The sequence below is a fragment of the Citrus clementina genome, unplaced genomic scaffold (assembly GCF_000493195.1).
Source record: "Citrus clementina cultivar Clemenules unplaced genomic scaffold, Citrus_clementina_v1.0 scaffold_3, whole genome shotgun sequence".
Classification (NCBI taxonomy): Eukaryota; Viridiplantae; Streptophyta; class Magnoliopsida; order Sapindales; family Rutaceae; genus Citrus; species Citrus x clementina.
In genome coordinates this window covers 37,054,242-37,075,313 of record NW_006262339.1, presented here as the reverse complement: position 1 = coordinate 37,075,313, position 21,072 = coordinate 37,054,242, and the positions used below count along the sequence as shown (strand labels likewise).

Sequence of the window (21,072 nt, the reverse complement as noted above, 5' to 3'; positions counted from 1 at the left end):
ATAAAAAATATCTTCTTAACTTTTTTTAGGTTTTATTTTTAAAATTCAAGAATTAAAAATAGAATAAATTTTGAGCCTTTTTTTAAAAAAATTTTTGGAGTATTGAAATTGCAAAACAAATAGAGGCCTCATAAAAAAATTTCATCTAAGGCCCCAAACACTCTAAAGCCGGCCCTGTAAATAGAGTAACAGATCGATGAGATATTTTCATCTTATCTAAATATGACATGACTCCTATAGCAATGCTCTTTATCAGTCCACTATTGCCATTTGTATTTAAATTTTATCACAATTGGTTGAAGTACAAATGCGAAAGGAAGTGAATAAACAATAAACAGTGCTCCAACCTCTAGAGAAATTTTTTTTTTTTTTCACATTAGAGCAAGAATTGAGGGTTTGTCTTTCAGTTATATCAGCCAGCATATATTATATTCAGGAAAACCTTTCTATAGTGTTACTCTATGTAGGAATAACTTCTATGTAGTTATAAAAAATTTTAACCCCAATTTGGACTAGTTATAAATAAAAATAAACTCCACATTATAATAAGTTAAAATTTTTCTAGATCTTGTCTTAAGGAACTTACCTTTACGTAGTAATAATTATCAGTATATTACAAAAAAGAAAATAGAATAAAATATTTTTTAAAATTATTTCGGATAATAATTTATTCTTTAAACTTTAAAAATTACTTCGCATACTCCCAACACTACATAAAATGTATGTAGTTGTTTGAAGGCCCACCAAAACAAAAAAAGAAAGAAAGAAAGAAAGAAAACTAACAAACGTATGGGTGGTATCTTCTAGTTCAACTATGAGGGAGAGAAGTTCAGTGTTCCCAATTTTGTTTTCATTAGTACCAAAACAAATCTGATGAGCATTATACCAAATTGACAAAAAGCCCAACAACCCAAAAAAATAAGCCCCACAAAAATTTTCTATATGAAATTATCTAGGTTATTCTTGTGAACCTAGATTCTTAAAAAGTATTATCCGTAAAATATTACATGTAAATTGTCCAAAGATGAAAATCCACAAAATATCTAAGGACATGATTATACACAAATGACCTAGATATATTCTCTAAAAAATGACTTAGGTATTTAGAAAGTATTCTAAGAAAAAAATTAATTAAATGCCTAAATGCATCATTCTACAAAAAATGATATAGACCTATTTTCTACAAGAATGACTTAGATATATAGAAAATGCTTGATGTAAAGAGTCTAGAGCAAATATACATTTTACAGAATGAGCTTATAGGCCAACAAAAAGTCTATGCAATGTGCCTATGAGCCAACAAACATTCTAAGAAATGAGCCTATAATTCAACAAGTGTTCTATAGAATGAGTCTATAGATCAAAACATTATACAGAATGCACCTATGAAACACACATACATTTTATGGAATGAATCTACAAACAAACATACGTTCTATGAAATGAGCCTACGAGCAAATAAATATTTTACGAAATACACTTATGGGCAAACATAGGAAACCGTTTATGGGTAGAATTTTACAAATATGCCTACATGCAAATCTTGTTAGAAAAAATGCTCTAGGACTATTCTCTATAAGAATGGATTAAGGGCATTTATTTATAAAATATTATAAGTGCCTACTAGCAATGACTTAACAAAAATTCATTATGCCGCTAAACCAATCCTCTTAATAAGGAACCAATATAAGGGCTGTAGTCAAGTCCAAGCCCATTTAAGGTCAAAAGCTAAGTGTTCAAAGAATATCTATCATGAACAAATATTGACACATATTGATAAGTGTCGTTATGCATGGGCTTTATGGACATTTGTCAAACTAGCAATGCCGGGTATCATGATAACTCCTTTAACTCAATTATTCAAGTAATCTATATAAGGCTAAAGCCTCCCACATTTGGAGGTAAGACATAATATGAATATAAAATTGTCCCACTCCCTATAGACTCGTTTTTTAGAAATTCAGTACAATGGCTAATTTGAGAAGGTTATCGCCAACAAACTAGTACCCTCGGACAATTTTTTTTTTTTTTAGACAAATAATCATAAGAAGACACGTGATCTAAGAAATCACCTCAGGGAAAAAGTAGGTCACAAACCTTGATTTAGAAGAAATTCTATAACACAAAATTAGTTATTATACATTGAGCAAAAATTTACATCAATATTGATCAAATTGGTTTGGAAATCAATCCAATCTTGTACAACCACTCACGAACCGATCGGTTCGATTTATTTTTCTCCAAGCCTACTCTTTTGGGTTTTTCAAATGTAAATGATTTGCTAACTAAATCTTGTTACACTCGACAAAAAATTTGAGAAGAGTAACAAGCAATTTTTAACTATTCACAAAAACATTGTGACCTTGTAACAATAATAGTAAGTTAGATTTCCCTAAATTAAATTTCTTTATAACATGCATGATATTAGCATGATTTGAATCCAAGTTTCTTGCTAAACATACCAACCTAGCAAAACTTATCAGATTAAATTAACCAAATAGACATGACTTTATTTCTTAACAACAATAACAAAAAAAACGAAGAGAAAAAATCATGGGAAACTCACTGCAGAGACCAACTGAGAACCGAGGGAGACAAGAAGAAGAAGGCAATGGAAGCAGCTTCACTTGTGAAATTTGCATCGAACCAATGGCAGCAAACAAGAAATTCAAGAACAAGAATCTCTGCACTCACCCTTTCTGTCAAGAATGCATAGCCAAATACATACAAGTGAAGGTACAAGACAACAACACAGCCAAAATCGAATGCCCCGGGTTAAATTGTAAAAAAAATTTAGACCCTTTTTCTTGCAAACCCATGATGCCATCCAGTCTTTTTTCAAAATGGTGTGATCTTCTTTGTGAAGATTACGTGCGAGGGTATGAAAGAAGCTATTGCCCAAACAGGAACTGCATGGCTTTGGTGGTGAATGAGTGTGAGAGAAAGGGAAGAATGAAGAAAGCTCAGTGTCCAAATTGCAAGCACTGGTTTTGTTTTCAGTGCAAGCTGAAGTGGCATGGAGGGTACCACTGTGAAGAAAGTGGAAACTTGAGGGACCGAAATGATATCGCGTTTGGGCAGCTTGCTGAGAGGATGAAGTGGGCTAGGTGTCCTGGTTGTGGCCACTGTGTTCAGCGCAAGAACGGCTGTCACGTGGTCGTGTTCAGGCTAGTTAATTTTCCCCTCTTTAATTTCCTCTTGATCAAAATCGCTGTTTAGTTTATTATTGTTATCAACTAATTTTAATTTTTCAGATGCAAGACTCGGTTTTGTTATAAATGTGGGGGAAAGCTTCCAAGTAGATGTTCATGCAATGTTTTGTTGAGAGACACCTTTCGAGAGCTCTTTATACAAATGGTTTTGTTTGCTGTGTTTGTTGCACTTATAATATGGGGTAGCTTCTATTAAATAGTCATGAAGAATTTCTTAGCTTCAATATTGTTTTATAACTATTGTTTAATTTTTATTGGCTCTATGCAATTTCTTAAAATATACTGTTAGTTCACAATTTTTTGTGCCAAATATCAATTCTTGGAGTTTAATATAACTAATTATCACTTGTATATATTGGTTTGAAAAAAATATCCACACACACGATTACAATATTATTTAATTATATTATAATCGATCTGATACCTCTAATGTATTATAATTTTTTTTTATTTTTGAATTGAAATTAATATTGTATGTTTTCTTCTAATGTAATATTTGGAAAGGATGTGATCTTGATTTGTTTTGACCGCCAGATTAGAGTGAATTGAAAGAGCAAAAATTCGTTTGATCCCTATATTTTGAGATTAGTGTCAATTTATCTCTTATATTTATAAAATTACCTTAAAACATCTACATTGTTAAACTATTGACACTCTTATCGTTACTTTTGTTCCTTTTGCTTTTCTTTTACAATAATACTTGTCTTAAAATAATATTTCTTTTTTAGACATTGATAAAAAAATTAAATTACTATTTTAACCTCAAAAATAAAATAGAAACAAAAAGAATATACATTAACTTTTGTGGAAGCTTGCGTATGTTAAAAAAATTAATATTGTAAAAAAAATAAATTACCAATTTTTTGGACATTAATAAATAAATTAATGTATTAACTCCTCAGCAAAATGTTCTACAAAAATTAATATAAATTCTTTCTTATTTTTATTTTTGGGATTAAATTAGTAATCTAATTTTTTTCTTTTTACTAATTTATAAAAATAATATAAGAAACATCATTGTAAGAAGATAATATTTTAAAACTAAGTTAAAATGAGCAAAATGTAATAGCAGGATATCAATAATGTAACAATAAGAATGTTTTAAAGTACAAAGACTAAACTGACACTAATATCAAAATATAAGAATTAAACGACCTATCAAAACTATTATTTTTCTTAGTTCGTAATCATTATCTCCTAAAATTGAAATCCAACCCAATGTGAAACACCCACCTAATCGTTCGTGGAAAAGATTCCCTACACGGGGCAATCGATATAAACATGCTGCTCGATTTCTCTTTTTCAAAATTTTAGTTGTCCTCCTTTCTTGAATCTCGAAGAAATCAACATTAAATTGATTTTGGGCATGATTATAACTGGTTTTCAATTTTCATAAAACAGCTAGGATTATGAGTGTTGATGTATATCATTTATTACTACGATTCTATTTCCACTGAGGTTGTGGGCTTATGCAGCACGCAAATTAATGACCACTGATGTGGCGCAGTTGCAAAGAAGCCTCGATTTTTTACTCAAACAAATGGACAAAGTGGGTCATTAAGAGCGCAACGAACTTACCACAATCAGGAAACAAACAAAACATTTCCAAAAAAGTTTGGTCACCTTTACCATTTACAGCTTTTATAATGAAATCTGCAAGAAAATGAAACAGAGAAATGAGAATTGGGAGCTGAAAACGAAGAAAGCATGGGAAACACACTGCAGAAGAAACCAAATGAATACCTAGAGAAAGGAGGAGGAGGAAGCAGCTTCACTTGTGAGATTTGCATAGAGCCAATGGCAGCAAGCAAGAAATTCAAGAACAGGAATCTCTGCACACACCCTTTCTGTCAGGACTGCATAGCCAGATACATACAAGTGAAGGTCCAAGACGACAACACGGCCAAAATTGACTGCCCTGGATTAGACTGTAAGCATAATTTAGACCCTTTTGCTTGCGAACCCGTAATCCCAGCGAGTCTTTTTTCAAAATGGTGTGATGTTCTCTGTGAGGACTATGTTCTAGGGTTTGAAAGAAGCTATTGCCCCAACACAAATTGCATGGCCTTGGTGGTGAATGAGTGTGAGAGAAGTGGCAAGGTGAAAAAAACCCAGTGTCCGAATTGTAAGCAATGGTTCTGTTTTCAGTGCAAGTTGAAATGGCATGCTGGGTACAGATGTGAAGAAAGTAGAAATTTGAGGGACCAGAATGATATTGTGTTTGGTCAGCTTGTGGAGAGGATGAAGTGGGCTAGGTGTCCTGCTTGTGGCCACTGTGTTGAGCGCAAGGATGGCTGCTCTGTTGTCATGTGCAGGCTTGTTTATTTTCCCTCTCCTCCTTATTTTTAATTAATAATTTGAGAATTCAAAATTTTCATCATCAAAATTGACTTTCTTCCTTTTTTTTTTTTAATCTAATTACGTTTTCAGATGCAATACTCGATTTTGCTATGAATGTGGGAGAAAGATTTCATCTGGATGCTCATGCCAAACAATTGGATTCTGTCAGTTAACTATTCTAACCATTGCAATGATGGTCATATTCCATGTAATTGTGCTCGCTGGAATGAAAATAAGTAAGTTTGAAAAAAAATGTTTTAGCTTCAATTGGTAGTGTTTGAAAATGGAAAAGGGGCAGGAATGTTTGATAGGTCTTCAAGATATTGAAAGTACTAAGAGGGTTTTTGCTAAGATTTGTCTTGCATGAGTTTATAGTGCCCATTTGAGGTCTCTATTTTTGGTTTTTGGTGGCTTTTTTTTTAAAATTTTTTGAAAATAATTGACACTTTCAATGTCATGGATGATGTGGAAGATAATAGTGTTGAGAAATGATGTTACTTTTGAGTTTTACATTAGAGTACATCACTCGTTTGATAATATGCTTGAGAGACTCTAATACATTGATTACAAGAATGTGATTGATACAATGGATACAACTTTGCCGGAATTTGTATTTCGGCATGTTGCTTAATTGTAGGTTGAAAAGTTAAAAGATCACTCATCTCTTGTTTATTTAGCAAATTAATTGACAGACATAATTATATTCTCCATCTTGTGTGGATCTGAAGTAAAATTGTTATGAAGCTGAAAAGTACCCTGCCAAGCTGCACCAATTGTCAGCTTCTGGAGGGCCAGGTCATGTTCCCATGTTATCAAGCATGACAGAATCTGTTAATAGCATCCACATATAAGTAAATAATGTATTGCATTTTTTTGTAGGTCACCTGGAGCGCACGACTACCCCTGATCAAAGCTAAGCTTCTTATCTTGTGAGTGGATGAATTATTTACTTTTATAGATCACTATTTTTGCTTACCAAGTTTAGTAACTAATAGTTCGATAACTTCATTACTGGGCTTAACAATGGTGGATGAAATGACATGTGGTCTCTTGTATATGTCATGTGCAGATATACTATATGATAAGTTTATATGCTTCTCTGTCAAGATTTAGTAGGATTTTAATATTGAATCGAAATATGTTGATGAACTATTATAATATTACCATTGGCTTATTTTTCTCCGAAAGCATGTTGATTATCTCTGCCGTATATGAATTGACTTTGGGTAAGTATCTTGCTCACTGTAGTCTACGTGTAACCAGCTTATATTGTTACACGTGTTTTGATTATCAACGTTGTCCATGGTAGATATAACAGTTCTGCACCAGTGTATGAGCACACTCCAATACTAGCATATATCGCTCTACACGCACATTGATTATATTTGCAGTGTATGACAACTAGCTCTGACTGTTCTGCTTTTAATTCTGAACTTACTCCATTCATGTCTGACGGGCTTTATTTTGCTCTACTTGTGCATTGAGTTGTGACTAAAATTTCAATATGCTTAGATTTGTTATTTTACATCATTCTCCTATCATACATATGGGTGTAACCAGAATATTAACTGAAAATCTGAAATCATTATACAATTATTGCTCTGTGATCTGACTCATAACTCATTATTCTATTCACTTGCTTGCTTCCTTCTTGTAATTTTATATTTGTTTCTGTTTCATTTTTCTTATTTTGTAGTACTAATAGATTCCGGGAAGTATGTTACGAAAGTAATAATATGTTAAGAATCCACTCACCGAGTTATATATACTATCCTTATTTTTTTCTTTTTTCTTTTTTTATCTCTTCAGGCATTCATGAGGTTCCTTCTTGTTGTTAGTATCTTTTTGTTGTGAGATTCGACCACGCTATCCTCTCATCAACCCAGTCTATTATAACGGTCACTTATCATTTATCAACTATTTCTTGTAGTACTTGTGTAGATAGCTTTGATGCATGTAATGATTTTGATCACCATGTACACATAAACATTGTCATGAACTTCATTTGAATTACACAGAATGATTGTCTGAATTCCTTTAGGGGGCATTAGGCAAAAAGCAAAATGAAAATTCTGACGATTTTTTTTTTCTTGTAGGGATGATGATCATAAGTATTTAAATTTTGAAAAAATAAGAGAGTTCTCTTTTCTTGAGTGATGGGAAATAAATAATTACAGCTCTGTTTAATACAGGAGAAAAATGTAATTTAAAAAAAATAATCAAAATGAAGGTCTATTTAAGGGATAATGAGAGGTTCTGGTAGCACACGGCAAATACTTTAATTTTAAGTCATGCAATTTCAGGAAGCTTTAAATTGTTATGCAGCTGCCCAGCTCTGTGTTACGACTTACAAGCCGTGCAATCCCTGGCCTCCACAACTTAGAGATTACATACACAGTTTAGAGTTTTGGTTCAAATAATCCTTTTTATTAGACCCAGGGGTGGAGCCACCAACCAAGGTTCCGTCCAAAATTTTCAGATGACATATTTTATCTAAATAATTGATGCCCGTGTTGGATTAATTAAATACATAAATTCAACTTTAAAATTTAACTTAACGTTAAAAACCGTCAAAATTAAATTTATTATTAAAAACAAAAAAAAAATCTAAACTAATACACTATATATATATAGTCCCTCTCTAGTACGGGCGCTTTTTTATATTAATACGAACACGTTTTAAAACCGCGAGATTTAAGAGAGTTAGTTTTTAACTCTTTAAAATTATACGGGTTTATAGTTTATTTAATAACAAACTCTTTTAAACCGCACGGTTTAAAAGTGTGTCTGCATTAATAAAAATACGGACGTCTGTATCTGAGAATGATTATATATATATATATATATATATATATATATATATATATATGCTCTTCAATCTTTTATGATTTAACTGCTTTCTTAAAGTTTTAGTTTCTTAAAATGTATAAAAAAAATGAAATAAGAATTTTTTTTTTGATGTTATATAAATTTTTTCCCACTAATATGATTTTCTTGCTAAGCCGATGGTTGGATGCACTGCTCTGAACCGGCCCGCCCCGCCCCGCCCCGTTGGTGTGCGAGTTTTACTCTTTTTTGCGAGTCAGCGAATGAACGCAGTGGGTCAGTAAAGAAACAGCAACAAGCTCACTACAATCGGGAAACAAACAAAACGTTTCCAAAACTTTTGGTTCTCTTTACCATTTATAGATTTTAAAAATGGACTTCCTAGAAATCAAAGAGAGAATTGAGAGCTGCAAAAATCATGGGCAACACACTGCAGAAGAAACCAAATGAAAACCTGGAGAAAGAAGAAGGAGAAGGCAATGGAAGCAGCTTTACTTGTGGGATTTGCATGGAGTCGGTGGCAGCAAGCAAGAAATTCAAGAACAAAAGTCTCTGCACACACCCCTTCTGTCAAGACTGCATAGCCAGATACATACAAGTGAAGGTCCAAGACGACAACATAGCCAAAATCGAATGCCCTGGATTAGACTGTAAGCATAATTTAGACCCTTTTGCTTGCGAACCCGTAATCCCAGCGAGTCTTTTTTCAAAATGGTGTGATGTTCTCTGTGAGGATTATGTTCTAGGGTTTGAAAGAAGCTACTGCCCCAACACAAATTGCATGGTCATGGTGGTGAATGAGTGTGAGAGAAGTGGCAAGGTGAAGAAAACCCAGTGTCCAAATTGTAAGCAATGGTTCTGTTTTCACTGCAAGTTGAAATGGCATGCTGGGTACAGATGTGAAGAAAGTGGAAACTTGAGGGACCGGAATGATATTGTGTTTGGTCAGCTTGCTGAGACGATGAATTGGGCTAGATGTCCTGCTTGTGGCCACTGTGTTGAGAAAGTGAAAGGCTGTTCTTATGTCTTGTGCAGGCCAGTTTGTTTCCCTTCTTTTCTCCTTGTTATTTATTAATGGGAAATTATCATTCATATACCCTATATTTGTTCTGTTATCAAAAATACTACAACATTTTGAGGGTGTATCAATCGTCTACCCTTAGTTGACAAAATGTATCAGCCGACCACCAAACCGTTAGTTGCCGTTTGAAAGTTAACGGAGTTACAGTGAATTGACGATTTTACCCTTAAAAATTATCACTTGTATACCCTTAAATTCTCTTTTTATCACTTGCATACCCTTAAATTATCACTTGTATCATATGAAAAGACCAAATTACCCTTCTGACGTCATCATACTTAAACGGCAACTAACGGTTTGGTGGTCAGCTGATACATTTTGTCAACTTAGGGTGGACGATTGATACACCCTCAAAGTGTTGTAGTATTTTTGATAATGGAGTAAACTAAGGGTATACAAATGATAATTTCCCTTTATTAATTAACGTTTCAAGAATTAAAATTTTTCATGATCAAAGTTGTTTTTTTTTTCCTTTTTAATTTATTATTTTTCAGATGCAAGACTCGATTTTGTTATAAATGTGGGAGAAAGACTTTATTTGGATGTCCATGCCAAACAACCCGATACTGCCGTTTAATGATTGCAAACATTGCAATTATAGTTGTAATGCATGCGGTTGTATTGGCTATAATGAAAAAGAGTAAGTATGAAAAATTTCTGAGCTTCAAATTTTTTGCTGATTTAATTAAAGTTTTATCATTTCTGTTTCAATTTTTTTTTCTAAAAAAGAAAAAAGATTTGTAATGCAATTGGTAGTGTTTGACAATGGAGAAGGGGCCCATAGTGATTATACATGAATGTTTGATCAGATCAGAACTTTAGGTCTTGGAAATATTGAAAGTGCCAAGAGGGCTTTTGGTTAGACTTTGGATCTTGCATAAGTTTATTGTGCATGTTGATGACTTGAGGTCACAATTTTCCGGTCCTTTTTTTTGAAGTAATTGATTCTGTTAATGTTGTCGATGATGTGGAAGATAATAGTGCTGAAAAATGATGTTACCTTGAGTTTGTGTTGAAGCACATTAGTCATTTGATAATATGCTTGAGAGTTGAGAGAGTCTAACAATACAATGATTACAACTTTGTGGGAATTTGTATTTTGGCACGTTGCTTAGTCTTAGGTTGTAAAAGCTAAAAGATCAGTCATCTCTTGTTATTTAGCGAATTAATTGACATATTTAATTATTTTCTTCACTCTATGTGGATCAAAAGTAAAATTGTTGTGAAGCTGAAAAGTACCCTGCCAAGCTGCACCAATTCTCAGCTTCTAGAGGGCCAGATCATATTGCCATGTCAGCAAGAACAACAGGATCTGTTAATCGCAACTTAGCATGCCTCCTAACAAATAAATCAAGGACTTTAAGATTAGAAAGCACATATAAGTAAATAATGTTTTGCATTTTGTTGTAGTTGACCTGAAGTGCTCGACTGCCCCGGATCCAAGCTGAGCTTCTTATGCTGTGAGTGGATGAACTATTGATTTTCTATTTATTTTATCTCATTATTGTTGCTTACAACGTTAATGACAAATTGTTCCATTGCGTGATAGCAAAGTGTAACAATGGTTGAGGAAATGACATATAGTCCGTAATCAGAATTTTCATTTGCGAAAATACAATATTTGATAAGTTTATATGCATTTCTCTCAAGATCTGGTATTTTAATAGTGAATTCAAATATGTTGCTGAACCATTACAATGTTACTATTAGTTTATGTTTCTCTGTTTCTCTGCAAGCATGTTGATTATGTCTGCTGTTTATGAGTTCACATTGGGTGAGTATCTTGCTTACTGTAGTCTATGTATGACCAGCTTTTATTGTTACACGTGTGTTGAGTATCAAGTATGGCAGCTATAACAGTTCTGCACAAGTATGTGACAACACTCCACTTATATATGACTAGCATATATTGCTCACCATGCGCATTGATTATATTTGCAGTGTATGACTCGCTGTGACTGTTCTGCTTTTAATTCCGAGCTTACTCCATTCATGTACAATGGGCTTGGTATGCTCTACTTGTGCATTGAGTTGTGACTAAATTTTCAATATGCTTAGAATTGTTATTTTACATCATTCTCCAATCATAGATATGGATGTAAACAGAATATTAACTGAAATCATACTTATAACTCATTATATTATTCTCTTCTTCCTTGTTGTAATTTTATCTTTATTTCTGTTTTTTTATTCTTTTCTAGTACTAGTGGATTCCAGAAAGTATGTTATGAGAGTAGTAATCTTCAAAGAATCCACTCACCGAGTTATATATATTATACATTTATACTCATCTTTCTTCTTCTTGTTTCTATCTCCTCAGGCATTCAAGAGCTTCCTCCTTGCTGTTAATATCTTTTTATAGCAAGATTCGAGCATGCTATCATCTCACCAACTTAGTCTATTCTAATTGTCAGTTATAAACTATTTCTTGTAGTTACTTAGATAGAAGTAGCTCTGATATGTACTGATCTTGATCACCAAATAAAACGGAAACGTTTAGTTCATTCAGAGGGATGGTGTACGGATGTAATTTATATACATATAACATGCCTTTCTCAGGAGATCTAATGGACGTGAACTTCATCGACTTATTTAGAAGTGATTTTCCGAACTGCTTTACAGGGTCATTAGTCCCAAAAAAAAAAAGGGGGGGGGGGGGGGTTGGAAATTCTGACAATTTTTTTTTTTTTTGGGAGGGTTACTGCGTTTAACCAGGGCTAATGCTTATTAAGGATTTTGAATATAATTATTGGAATTTCAGTTTTCAGAAAATAATAAGACAATTTTCCCTTTTCTTGAGACTTGAGTGATGGAAAATAAATAATTAGTACAGCTCTGTTTAATACCGGAGGAGATTCGAGATTGTAATTGAAAAACGTATAAAATGGACTTTTAAGGGAATATGAGAAGTTCTCGTTGCGCGCCAAGTACTTATAATTTTAAAAAATATAATATAAAATAAAATTTTTGTTTCACGTCACATTTTATTTAACTTCAGATTGACGTCATATTTAGCATGATTTAGTCGATTTGTTTGTAAACTAAATTCCAAGTTTATTACCATACTTTGTTACAATATTCCGATAAATTATCAATTAAACCAATTGGACTCGCTAACGGGGAGCATTTCTTACTTGGTTATTGAACTCGATTTTATGAGTCTCTCCATGTATGTTGTGGGTAGGGTGGCAACAAGATTTCTTTATTCGGATAAATTCGATACAAATTAAATGGGTTTAAGTTTAAAAAAATTGATTCATTTAATAAATGGGTGAATTTAATTCAATTTGTTAAATAATCTAAGTTTGAAGTCATTGATTCATTTATTTGTTTAAGATTTGTTTGTAAGTTTGAGGATGTTAATTTTATGGTTTTTTAAATTTTATTCCGCTTATTTTTTATTTACTAATTATTATTTTTGTAAACGAATCCAAATTCGATTGATTTGTTCATACTTCTATATAAATGACTAAACGAATAGTAAACAAATCTAAATTCGATTCGATTCGATTCGCTTAATTTTGTACAATAAACAAATTAAATGGATTTTTGTTTAATAAACGAATCAAATTCGAATCATGAAATTACTGTTAGTTTGATCACTTCAAATGTATTGAATTTTGATCTAATTCATTTATGAATTGATTCAAGTTCGATTCGTTTATTCGTCTTGCCTCTCTTTTAAGAGAGTAATGAATTGTACTTGGAGGACCAATAGTTTCTGATTCTAAGTGGATTTTTAGTGTAATGTATTATGTATAATGTCATACTACTTTTTGTAACAGAGAAAATATATTTATGTGGCATTTTTTTGTCTGAAATTTAAATATAATTGAATTAGTTTGAATTATAAATAGATTTGAATGTCTGATTTTAAATGATATATTTATTTATTTATTTTATCTTAATCTCTTTTAATAAATATTAGATTGTTTATTATTTTATAACTTTAAAAAAATAAAAATCTATATTTTTTACATTGCACCCTTTCTAAGTTTACATGTTAAAATCTGTAAGGATGGGCAATATAAATTGGACAATGATAGAACACTTTCTAACCCTAAAGGCCTAAACCCAAAGTCATTCACTCATACCTTAAAGTATGAATTAAAACCCAATTCAGTTAAAAAAAAAGATTCTATAAATACAGACTATATACATAGCTACATAAAAAGCTTAAGAATAATAATTATGATGATATGCATGGAAAATTCAAGAACTTAATGAATGAAGTAACTCAGCAAAATGGAAAGGAATGTGAGTAGGAAAACAAAGATGAGTTTGTATTAGTTGGACATACGTATGTAGATTCCGGGAATATATATGAAAAATAAAAATAAAGCATGAAAATTTTTTGCATTAAAATTTAGTTGGCTTATTCAGAAAAAAAAAAAAGGTAAAAGAAAGACCTTAGACTTTATTTCTTAAAGTTAATAACAATAATCTGATTTTTAAATAAAATAAAATACAAGGACTTTAAATTATAATGTAAAAACATGGTTATTTCCGTGTAAGCTCGTCCCTCACGCGTAACCCCAAGCAAGCGCAAGAGCAGAAAGTTGAAAGAACTATCCCCTATCCAGGAAAACGGTGCGAAATTGTTGTCTGTTATATTCTCAGTCAAAAAAGGGAGGGCGGGGGGGGTGTGGGGACAAAATGGCTCGGTTAAGAACACAACGTACTTTCTACAATCAGAAATCTAACAAATGTTTCCAAGAGTTTTCGTTTGCTTTTCCATTAATACCTTATAAAATGGACTCTGAAAGAAAATGAATGAGAGAATTGAGAGCTGCAAAAAAGTCATGGGAAATACACTGCAGACACCAAAAGAAAACCTAGAGAAAGAAGAAGAAAAAGAAGAAGAAAGCAGTGGAAGCAGCTTTACTTGTGAGATTTGCATAGAGCCAATGGCAGCAAGCAAGAAATTCAAGAACAAGAATCTTTGCACACACCCTTTCTGTCAAGATTGCATAGCCAAATACATACAAGTGAAGGTCCAAGACGACAACACAGCCAAAATCGAATGCCCTGGATTAGAGTGTAGGCATGACTTAGACCCTTTTTCTTGCGAACCCATCATCCCATCGAGTCTTTTTTCAAAATGGTGTGATGTTCTTTGCGACGATTATGTTCTGGGGTTCGAGAGAAGCTACTGTCCCAACACAAACTGCATGGCTTTGGTGGTGAATGAGTGTGAGAGAAATGGGACATTGAAGAAAGCTCAGTGCCCAAGTTGTAAGCAATGGTTATGTTTTCAGTGCAAGTTGAAATGGCATGCTGGGTACAGATGTGAAGAAAGTGGGAACTTGAGGGACCCAAATGATATTATGTTTGGGCTGCTTGTGGAGACGATGAATTGGACTAGGTGCCCTGGCTGTGGCCACTGTGTTGAGCGCAAGAACGGCTGCTCTGTTGTCATGTGCAGGCTAGTTTTTTTTTTTTTTTTGGTTAACTATTATTTTGTAAAGCATAACTTTTTTCGTGATCAAAATTATTTACTTTTTCAGATGCAAGACTCAATTTTGTTATAAATGTGGGGGAAAATATCCGCTCGGATGTTCATGCTTTAGAAGTTTTCCATGCAACTGCAGGAGAGCATTTCCAATTTTATTCATCGCAGGAATTATATTTTTTCTAGCTCTTTTGATGAATTTAAGAAGTAAGTAGTTCGACAATTTTCTTATAGTTTCAATGTTTGTACACTCAATATTATTATTATTTTTAGATTCGAGTGTCGATTGATAGTGTCTGATCAGACTAGAATTTCTGGTGCCACTTTTATTAATTGATGCTGTTAATGCCATGGATGACGCGGGAGAGAAAATATTATTTAAAAGCGATGTTACCTTTTGAGTTTACAGTGAAACACATTACTTGTTTGATCATATGATTGAGAGAATGTGCGTGATACATTGCTTAGTACGTTGAAGAAGCTGAAAGGCCACTCATCTCCTTTTATGCACCAAATTTACCACATATAAGTACTTAATCTGTTGCATTTTATTGTAGCTGAAGATAATCGCAGGACTGGCCGAGATCAAAGCTAAGCTTCTTCTTATAGCTGTGAGTCAATCTACCCTTTTTTTTTTTTAATTTATTACAATCCTTCTATTGTTGCTTACAAAGTTTAGTAATTACTGATTGTTCCGTACTTGATTATGAAGTTTAACAATGGATGATGCTATGACATTTACTCTGCTAATCAGAATTTATTCAAGCGAAGAATCACAGTATTTGATATGTTTATATGTTTTGATCGTAAGATTTGGTAGGATTTCAATATTGACTCAGAATATGTTTTGGAACTATACACAAATATATATTTCAGTCATAATATTATGATTAGCTTATATTGCTCTGCATGCGTCTGGTTATCTCTGCCATCAGTGCCATGTATGAATTCACTTTGCATGGCCATCCTGCTTGCTGTAGTCAGCTTATATCCCTCTGCACGTGTGTTGAGTATAAACGTTGCCTATGGTAGCTATAAAAGTTCATATATCGCTCTTCATGCTCATTGATCATTTTCAATTTTTTTACTGTCCACGACTAGCTGTGACTACTCTGCTTTAGTTCTGAGCTTACTGCATTCTTGTACGACTATGCTCTCCTTGTGCATTCATTCTCTCAACAAGGTTATAACCAAATCTTCGATATGCTTAGAAATTTGTTATTTTGCATCATTATATTCTCCATTTACACATACGGATGTAAACAGAATACTATTTGAAAGCATTATCAATAACTTGGTTCCATTACCTTATTATTAACTCGTTAAATTATTCCCTACTTTCCCTGTATGTTATGAAAGTAGTAATGTTAACAATCCACTCACTGAATTATATTATACTCATTTTTCCTTTTCTTTTCTTTATCTCTCAGGCATCCGAGAGGTCCCTTTTGCTGTTACTGTCTTTTGTTGTGAGATTCGATTGTGCTATCCTCCCATCGACATGGTACATTCAAGTTGTCACTTGTCAACTATTTATCGTAGTATCACACATCGGTAGCTCTGATACATACCAAGATTTTGATTACCATATACACGGAAAAGTTTAGCTCATTGGTATGGATATATGTATCACATGCCTTACTCGGAGATGTTGAAATGGTCATGACCCGTGAGCAATTTCAATGTAGTGTTGTATGAATGCTAAAACATTTTGCCTCCCATTTTCTAATAAAAATTAAGTTTACAAGGTTTTTTTTTTTTTTCCTGGGGCCAAATTTTGTTCTCAAAATTTTCGTTTTCAACTCCTTAAGTTAGGCTCTTTTTAGTATTCTAGTATTGCTTTTAGGCCATAATTGCTGAGAAGTGTAAGCTTGAACTTTTAAATAAAAGTTAAAAGTAAATACAAGTTTTCCATTAGATAAACTATAGGTTAGATAATCCTTCTTTAGTGCAGGTGTCCTCGTTTTATTTTAATGCAAATACACTTTAAAATAGTAGGATTTAAAAGAGTCAGTTTTTAACTCTCTTAAACCCTACGATTTTATAATTCATTCGAAAACTAAACATTTTATACCGCACGGTTTAAATGTGTATTCACATTAAAAAAAAAAAAATCAAAACATCTACACCTGAGAATAATTAATAGGTTAGAATATCATTAGCTTCCAAATTACAATTAAAGTTAAATAGTTGTAGTTTAATAGCCAAACGGAGCTATTAAACTAATTAAGTTTATACCCTCAAGGCTCAAGTTTTCCATTATACCTGAGTTTACAGCGAAGAAGCTAAGGGTATACACAATATATATTATAAGTTGGGAGTTAAACAAAAACTTAAAAAATCAAGAATACCTCAAGGATGATGACATTTCCACCCCATTTTATTTTGTAATGCCACCCCAATCACAAACACAAGCCACAAAAATATTGAAAATCAAATTATTTTATGAATAAATCCCTCTTGTTACCAAACTCCCCTTACATCAATATTTTTTTCTCTCTCTTCTCTCTTCTCTCTTCAAGCAGTTCTTGTCTTCCTTTCTTGGAGTTCCTCATGTATCTAGTGAAGTTATCTACATGGATTTTCTAGCCATCGTCGCGTAACACCCTCTAGCAATTCTTTAGTCTTTTTTTATTGTTCCCACTACCACATTTTCCTAGTATTTGAATGCCAAGTAATAGGTGCACATGACAAATTGGCTGACCCTCTAAAAGGTCTCTTAAAAATCATCTAGTAAGGGTTGTTTTCCTCAATAACTATGAGGTCGAACATTATCATCTTATCAGCCTTTTCAACTTGTAGGTTGAAGTGCCAGAATTTGAAGAAAGAATACAACCTTATGAGTTTGTGGATTGGCTTAACTTTGTTGAACACATTTTTGAATACAAAATTGTGCTAGAAGATTGTAAAGTGAAACTTATTGCCATTAAACTTAAAAGGTATGCTTCTTTATGGTAGGAAAATCTTAAGAAGCAGAGGAAACATGAAAGATGGAGAAAGATCATGTCATAGAAGAAAAATGAATAAGGAGCTTAAGAGAAAGTTTTTACCAAATAACAATAGACAAGACATCTACCTTAAGCTTCACAACCGCAAGCAAAATGAATTGTTCATGGGAGATTATACAATAGAGTTTCACAATTTAATGATGAATTGTGATTTGGTAGAAGTAGAAGAGAATATGATTGCACGCTATCTTAAAGGTCCAAAACATGAGATTAGCAATTTGTAAAGCTACAACCATATCAAATTTATATTGATGTGTATAGACTTGCTCTAAAACTGAAAAAACAATGATGCTCATGGTAGTGGCTTTCGTTTGTCGGTTCATAATGTCAATCTAGAGAGTATTCAATTTCTAAGCTTAATACTAGTTTGAATTCTACTACAAAGAAAATCACAAAAAATAATATTGGGGAAAGTTTTAGGCAATATGCAAGTGGTTCAAATGCTAGTTCTTGTCAATGTTTTAAATGCCATGGTTATGGGCTTTTTGCTTCTGGATCTCCTAACCGTAGAGTGATTGCATTATTAAAGAGGAAAGCAATGATGAGAATGGGGAAGATGCTCATGAGAATTCTAGTATGGAAAAGGATATTGAAGATGAGGAAGTTACTTATGCCAATCATGGAAAATCTCTTGTTACTCAAAGTAGATTAAGTGTTGCTTGTAAAGAGAAAGAAAATTGGCTGAAAAAGAATATCTTTCACATTAGATGCACTTCTCATGGATTGTGATGTTATTATTGACAGTGGTAGTTCTGTTTCCTAAATTGTGGTATCCAGTGCCAACAAACATCGTTTTTTTTTAAATAACATAAAAAGAACAAAACACTTTAACAAAACATAAAATTGGCCTCAAACATTGCATAAATTATATAGCTAAAGGAAGTTTCAAATATTGTCAAAGTTCTAATAATTCAATAGTCTATCTCATCTATCTTTTGATTCTTGTTGTGTATGTGAATCAATTCAATCAAAATCCACTCCCAAAATCTTCAATATCAACAGCTTTGCCGTGAACAAAGGACGGAGTAGGTCAAGCTAATTTATCATCTTGATCTCTAATTTTTTTCACAGTCATTTATCTGTATTTTCTTTTGAATTTTTTTCAGCACAAGCACTTATTTTTTTTTCTTTTTTTTTTTTTATAAATATCCATAGTCAGGAGCTTCCACTCTACCCGTTAAGGTAGTCATCTTCTCATGGTAGATTACTTCAGCCCCTACAGTAGAAAAATGAGTTTTCCTAAAACAAAAAAAAAAAAATGAAGTGCATAAAATAAACAGTAATGGGAATAAATGGAATTTAAAATAAAAAAACCAAACAACCAAACAAATCTTATTCTAATTTTTTTGTGTTCTTTTCTTTTCTTTTTTTTTTAATTTTTTGGATAATGAAAGAAAACATAAATTATAACTAGTTGAAGGATTAATCAACTTACATTACACTGACTTTTTGGCACAATCCTCAGCAACGACACCAAAAACTTTCTATGCAAAATTCTAAAATCTTTAGAAATAGAATAATGGTAATGTGGTTGAAATCCACAGGGATTGTTATAAGTTGAAAGTCTAATTTAAATCCAAAATTTATATTAATCATAACTTAGTTTAGCAAATTGAGCTTTGAAAGAAATCAAACTAATCAAACTAAGAAAATAATTAAAGCAAATGAGATTTTTTATAAGACAAAGGTTAACGAAGGTTTCAGAATCCACTAATATTCAACTATTAATTATTTAATTATCAAATAATCTCTACTTTTAGAGTGACAACTCAAAATCAATGTATGTCATCTCATGGATATAATGATTAAGACTAAGTAATTAAATCTAATGCAAGTTCTTTTTCGTTTTAAGATAGAATTTCTAAGCATTATATGCATCCTATTGAAAAGTAAAGAATCAAAGTTCCTAAGCACTCTATATATCCAATTTATTGAAAAAAAATCAAAGATAATCACATTAATCATTATTTTACTAAGCTTAAATTTAATCAAACAATCTCTTAGTTATTAAGAATACATGATATTAAAGATGAAAAGATAATTATTCAATCAATCATGTAAAATAAGAATCATAATCATCAAAGAATAGACGTAAGGAATTAATTAAATAAAAAAAATTAATTAGACATTTTTGAGTTGTGAGCAACATAAATAAATAAAATTAGGCATAAAAAATTGGACAGCTGCTGCCGCTCCCCTTCCTTTCTGTCTTCCGCGATCTTCTCTTGATTCCCTTCTTTTGGCTTCATCGTCTCCTTTTATAATATGGCTACTGACTTTTTTAATCCTTGTTGGATTCTAATTGAAATTAATTCTTCACCATCTATAGTAAGTTAAGGCCATCCACAGACTTAACAAGGCCCACTGAACAAGTCGTTTCTATATTTTTTTCTTATTAAAATTTGAAAGCTAACCACTCGTTTGAGTTAGCAGCAAAAGGAGAATTAATATGTCTTCTTTCAGTGCCTAGCACATGCATTCGAATTGCCAAATGAAATCTTTCTTTAATTATTTTAGGCTTCATGTGGAAGCTTATTTGGAACATAACCTTCAATTCTTTAATTTTTTCCCGCTTATTGATCTTTTATGCACTTTTTATTTATAATTTCCTATTTTTTCTTGTTCAATAAAATAATATAATTAATAAAAAAATAATAAATAAAATTAACTATAATAAAGGACAAAATATGTATATATTAGATATTCATCGATTAACCACCCAGCTTTGGATATTAAAGGTAAGAAATAAAAAAAATTAATTTAAAATTTACCCATATTTTGTTTCAAAAAAATTAAAAACGTTAAAAATCATTACTCTTAAATAATAAAATTATATTCAACATTTTTCTTCTTAACTTGCTTCTCCAATTGCTCTAGCATATGGTCATATTAATGGTTGGCGAATTGGATTTTGGAATAGGAATGATTAATAGTATTTACTCGCTAAAATAGAATGAGAATGAGAATGAAATAAGCATGTGCACATATTTTTGAGGTTAAAGAATGAGAACTTGATTCCCATGGCAGTTGGGAAATAAATTCCCATTCCTTAAAATCTCTATCTTACCATTACCCAAATTTTATAATTTCACTTTTATCCTCAATCAAAATGTCATTATATTATTATTATTGTTATTATTCTTTTTTAATTGT

At 32.1% G+C, this 21,072-nt stretch overlaps 3 protein-coding genes and 1 pseudogene across 3 annotated transcripts; all 4 read left to right on the top strand.

Moving 5' to 3' along the window:
- Nucleotides 1–2,532: 2,532 nt before the first annotated feature.
- Nucleotides 2,533–3,408, top strand: LOC112099942 (probable E3 ubiquitin-protein ligase RNF217). Its single transcript, XM_024187476.1, has 2 exons — nucleotides 2,533–3,167; nucleotides 3,255–3,408. The coding sequence occupies exons 1-2, from the start codon at nucleotides 2,554–2,556 to the stop codon at nucleotides 3,406–3,408; spliced, it is 768 nt and encodes a 255-aa protein (XP_024043244.1). The 5' UTR covers nucleotides 2,533–2,553.
- Nucleotides 3,409–4,816: 1,408 nt separating this feature from the next.
- LOC18048954 (probable E3 ubiquitin-protein ligase RNF217) lies at nucleotides 4,817–7,630 on the top strand. The gene is made up of 4 exons (XM_006442812.2): nucleotides 4,817–5,527; nucleotides 5,643–5,788; nucleotides 6,432–6,481; nucleotides 7,362–7,630. Exons 1-3 carry the CDS (start codon nucleotides 4,920–4,922, stop codon nucleotides 6,467–6,469), a joined length of 792 nt encoding a protein of 263 aa, XP_006442875.1. The 5' UTR covers nucleotides 4,817–4,919; the 3' UTR covers nucleotides 6,470–6,481; nucleotides 7,362–7,630.
- A 911-nt stretch (nucleotides 7,631–8,541) lies between these two features.
- Nucleotides 8,542–12,036, top strand: LOC18048953 (annotated as a pseudogene).
- Nucleotides 12,037–14,228: 2,192 nt separating this feature from the next.
- LOC18048898 (probable E3 ubiquitin-protein ligase RNF217) lies at nucleotides 14,229–16,358 on the top strand. The gene is made up of 4 exons (XM_024189562.1): nucleotides 14,229–14,884; nucleotides 14,967–15,118; nucleotides 15,469–15,522; nucleotides 16,342–16,358. Exons 1-3 carry the CDS (start codon nucleotides 14,229–14,231, stop codon nucleotides 15,504–15,506), a joined length of 846 nt encoding a protein of 281 aa, XP_024045330.1. The 3' UTR covers nucleotides 15,507–15,522; nucleotides 16,342–16,358.
- Nucleotides 16,359–21,072: the final 4,714 nt, after the last annotated feature.